The sequence below is a fragment of the Palaemon carinicauda genome, chromosome 23 (assembly GCF_036898095.1).
Source record: "Palaemon carinicauda isolate YSFRI2023 chromosome 23, ASM3689809v2, whole genome shotgun sequence".
In the NCBI taxonomy this organism is placed as follows: Eukaryota; Metazoa; Arthropoda; class Malacostraca; order Decapoda; family Palaemonidae; genus Palaemon; species Palaemon carinicauda.
The window spans coordinates 98,004,640-98,009,639 of NC_090747.1; the positions used below are offsets into that span (position 1 = coordinate 98,004,640).

At 38.8% G+C, this 5,000-nt stretch overlaps 1 protein-coding gene across 1 annotated transcript; it reads right to left on the bottom strand.

The window, feature by feature from the left end:
• Window positions 1–1,690: 1,690 nt before the first annotated feature.
• Window positions 1,691–4,480, bottom strand: LOC137617017 (serum amyloid A-5 protein-like). The gene is made up of 4 exons (XM_068346876.1): window positions 4,413–4,480; window positions 3,689–3,840; window positions 2,685–2,795; window positions 1,691–2,053 (listed from the first exon to the last, which is right to left on the bottom strand). The coding sequence occupies exons 1-4, from the start codon at window positions 4,473–4,475 to the stop codon at window positions 1,915–1,917; spliced, it is 465 nt and encodes a 154-aa protein (XP_068202977.1). The 5' UTR covers window positions 4,476–4,480; the 3' UTR covers window positions 1,691–1,914.
• Between the last annotated feature and the right edge of the window lie 520 nt (window positions 4,481–5,000).

The window sequence follows — 5,000 nt, forward strand, 5'->3', positions numbered from 1 at the left end:
ATAAGGAAATAAATAAACGATATAAGAAGTAATGAACAATTAGAATGAAATATTTTAAAAACAATAACAACATTAAAACAGATATTTCATATGTAACTATAAAAAGAGACATATGTCAGCCTGTTCAACATAAAAAACATTTGCTGCAAGTTTTGAACTATGAAGATCCAATGATTTTAAGAAACTTGTTCAATGAGAATATCTTCCATAATTTTATTAATCAATTCTGTACAACTTACTGAAGCCTCAGTGGATCTGTTTTGTATAAAAGTACTTCAGTAATTCTTCATTGATTTTCTGACCACAATCAAGGGATTTCTTTGCAGAATTGGAGATTGTAAGAAGGGTAGCACATGCTCCAAGGCCTTTACGAAAGCCGTATTGCAAACTAGGGAGAACGGGTGATTACCTTCAGCATACCTAGTTAGACGTTTTGCTTAAACACTTTGAAAGATTTTTGGATAATGTGGGAGTTACTTAGTGGAGTAACATTATCAATTCTCCAACAAGTGTATACAATAGGAACATGATTACCTTCAGCATACCTAGTTAGAGGTTTGCTGAAATACGTTTAAAGATTTTTGGATAATGTGGGAGTTACTTAATGAAGTAACATTACTAATTCTCCAACAAGTGCATACAATAGGAACATGATTACCTTCAGCATACCTAGTTAGACGTTTTGCGGAAACACTTTGAAAGATTTTTGGATAATGTGGGAGTTACTTAATGGAGAAACAATACTAATTCTCCACCAAGTGCAAACAGTAAAGCAGAGTGCGACAAAAACATCCTGTAATACTTTGTTGATAATTATTCATGCCACTCTAAAGGAAAAGCCTCTAAAGGAAAAGCCTTATCATTCAAAGATAACAATAGGTTAGGGTTTCAATGTAATGAGACATTTTAAAGGTTAAAAGGCCACTCAGTAATGATAGAGACAAGGGACAGTGATATTGCCCTATCAAGCAGGACAATGCCCTAGAGACTGACCATTTATACATATGATCAGCGCCCAAGCCCCCTCTCCACCCAAGCTAGGACCAAGGAGGGCCAAGCAATGGCTGCTGATGACTCAGCAGATAGACTTATAGGCTCCCCTAAAACCACCCTCCTTAACGCACAAGGATGGTGAGGTTGCAGCGACCAAAGGAACCAACGAGTTTGAGCAGGATTTCAACCCCAGTCTGGCGTTCACCAGTCAGGGACGTTACCACATCGACAGTCTTCTTGTCAGATGTTGATACTATAACTTAATATTTTTTTCCCTTCTTATAAAGCATTAAGAGAGTGGTTTATTATTTGTCACGTCTTGGCAGCTTCATTGACTATTGCTCAAAGCATAAGATAGTTTTGTTCTTTACTGTTTTTTTTTTCGTGTATTAGCGTGCTTTTATCCCATTCGTATGGGGTAACACAGTTGCCCTCTTTTGAAGAACTTTGCTTTGGCTTTTGGGATGGACCGTAGTCCCCACCGGCTGCCCTGCCTGTCATCGCGTCTACCCCGGTAGTGTATGTTTGCGTTGTACCAGCCACCATCGCCCTTCCTCCCAGCAGCCTTAAAAGATTAAGACTTCTAAAAATTTTAGTTAGTCATGTTTTATTAAGTAAACTACAGTCACCTCAGAGTGACAGTAACAACAGAATCGTCCAAGGTTTATAATACCACTTTTTGTATTGCGACCAATTTTATTGACCCCAAACCATCAATTCCTATAAGATAGACTCCATCAGTAATTGAAAGGAAGTCCCAGAGGGCGGTATATATTTAGAAAGTCAGGTTTTTATTAAGTAAACTACATTCACCTCAGAGTGACAGTAATAACAGAATCGTTCAAGGTGTACAATACCACTTTTTGTATTTAGACCAATTTTATTGACCCCAGGCCATCAATTCTTATAAGATAGACTCCATCAGTAATTGAAAGGAATACCCAGAGGACGGTATATATTAGGATCACCGCCATTTCTTCCCCAATGATTTGCAGCTTGGTCAGCGGCCCTTCCCGCGGAGCTTCCACCACGCCACTGGTCAAATCTCTCCTTTCCATTGCTGAAACAGAATACCAAATCATTAATACATCGTTCAGTTCTCGTTGCATCTTGAAAATAGGATTCTGGCTGGTACTGCTAGGGTGCCACAGCCCACCCTGTTTAAAAGGATGTTGAAGAAAAGATAGCGAAGTGAATGACTTGTATAGGACTCAAGGATATTTTTATAGTAATGTATTTTATGTGTATACGTCTTTTCAAATGTTTGGAGTCCTTCCTATCCCAAGGAGATAGTTTTACTTCTGAAAAGGCACATTAAAAACTTTTGGGGTGGTTTTACCATGTGGTGGTAATGGAAGACCCTAGGTTAGTGGGTAGAGTGTTAGTTTGATGTTCTAGAAGGTAGGGCTGAGGGAGGATGGCTTAAAAGTGATGATAGAAAGGGTAAATACATACATGCATATATGTATATGTATATGTATGTATATATATATATACTGTATAGAGAGAAAGGTAGAGAGAGAGTGAGAGAATGCAGTATGGGCTTAGTAGAAAGAGGAAGTTCACTAAGATCTTAGTAATAGATACAAATATAGTGCAATATGCACTTAGTAAAAGATACAAAATCAGAGATAGAGAATTCACTATTGGCTCAGTAATAGATACAAAACACAGTGTAGAATCTCACAAACCTGAGGACTCTGGATGCCCATGCCCCTCCAGGACCCCGCCGGGCGGCATCGTAGTTCCCTCTTGCGTGGAAGTACTTGTCGGAGTTCCTCCAGTTGGCTTTCCTCATGTCACTGTTGAAAGTTGGGATGAAAAAGGATGTCAGTGCAAATTTAGAAGACTTATCTACAGAGTGTGAAAGAAAAGACAGACGTTCAGTTATAATATCGTATAGGCCAGCCCCACCAAACGAGGAAGACATCCTTGTGGCCGACCATGATCTCCCTATAGTTGTAAGTGATATTAGATTGGCAGAGGTCGTTTTGGCAATCAGACAACTGATAAACTATAAATCAACAGGAATGGATGGTATTGCTATTGAAGTGTTGAATGCTGATGAGATTGAAATACCCATTGAGATGAAGTCACGCCCGTTGAATGGAAAAAGAAAGAGATTATTGTTAGTCCCCAAGAAGAGAAATTTGAGAGACTGGAAATTTGGCGAGGGATCACATTGTCACCAGTAGGTATGAAAGTTTTTCCAAGGTAATATTGAGTAGAATAGAGCCTGTAACAGATAGAATACTCCAAAAAGAGCAAGCAGGTTCCAGAAAGGATAGAGGATATGACGATCAAATTTTTATTCTACAACATATAGCTCAACAGTATAACGAACTAAAATCACTTCTTGTTTTATACTTGGTGGATTTTGAGAAAGCATTTGATAGTATTTCACGTAGTATGTTAAAAAAGATTCTGAGGCACTATGAGATACCAGAAAAGACTGTAAACATCATAGTGGATTTGTATAGTGGAACTTGTTGTAGGGTATTGGTTGATGGTAGTCGTACTGATGCATTTGAAGTCAAGACTGGGGTACCACTAGGTGGAATACTGTACCCTCTACTGTTTATTAAGGTGATTGATATGGTATGAACTAGGTGATGCAAGGAATGAATGATGGCTTTTTCCAACTAGAGTTGTAGCTTAGCTAGTAATGATAACAATATAAAGAGACACATCTTACCTATAGGCATCGAACATGACGCTTGCCCCCTGAATGGCTTCTTTACCAAATCTGACGGGTGATGAGTCAGCGATACTGCGCCAGAATCCAGAGGCTCCTTCAGTTCTGGCAGCGATGGCTGCGAAGACCACAATGATGATGAACAGCTTCATCTGTAGTTGGAATAGATAGAATCTTCTTAATACGACGGATAATTCATCACGTATATTACCTTCCTCATTATTAGTGAGGAAAATCAAACTAGAATTCTAGCTATTTACCAAGGCACTTCTCCCAATTTTGGAGGGTAGCCGACATCAAACAAATGAACGAAAGGGGAGCTTTCCTCTCTCTGTTCCTCCCAGCCTGACGAGGGATTCAGCCGAGTTTGGCTGGTACTGCTTGGGTGCCACAGCCCACCTTCCCCCGTTTTCCACCACAAAATATGATGTTGAAGAAAAGATAGCGGAGATGATGGGGGAATTAAACGTCTAAAAGACAATTTGAATCTTGAAGATAGTATGTTTCGTCTCGGTTTATGCCTTATTTTATTCTCAACTACACCTGGGAGGTCACTCTATGGTGCCCAATACGACGTAAGAGTAATCTCTCTCTCTCTCTCTCTCTCTCTCTCTCTCTCTCTCTCTCTCTCTCTCTCTCTCTCTCTCTCTCTCACATTATGATTAAACTATCTTAGAATAACTGACGGGGCTATAGCCTACACAGGAGAGTCTGATATACTCACCTTATATCTTATTTCGACCTTTTGACCCCCTGTATAGCAGAAGTCCAATTGCTTACTGAGCATAAACTTCAAGAGAATCGCTTTTAAATATCTCTGCCATCTGGTGGTGTAACCAGCAACCATATCCATCCAAACACACGTCATGTGACCCGCTTTTTTTTCTTAGGATTTCCTTCGTCAGACGATCAATCTTCTATCTTCTATTCCATTTTCTAGAAATTTCTTCGCATTAAAATCCTATTGTCATAATGTGTGTTTGTTTGTTTAAAGTTATATAAATATATTAAGGGAAAAATAGAGAAGTTATTAAAAAGTATATTAGATTTCTTACTTTCGCCTTATTAACATGGTCAGCCCCACAATGAAATCAAAACCGCAATATCGTATTTGTACAAAATATTGAATCCTTATGAGGTCTTGTTTTTGAGGAACTCCAGTAAGTCAGATTGAAGTCCTATTTTATAAACCTGCACTTGTATGATGCTCTTTAATAGCATGTCAAACCCTTTTACATGAACTGCACCATTCACCTCTCTGACCATCTCAAAATACAGGTTTTTGAAAACAAAATCCATATTATACAAGCAA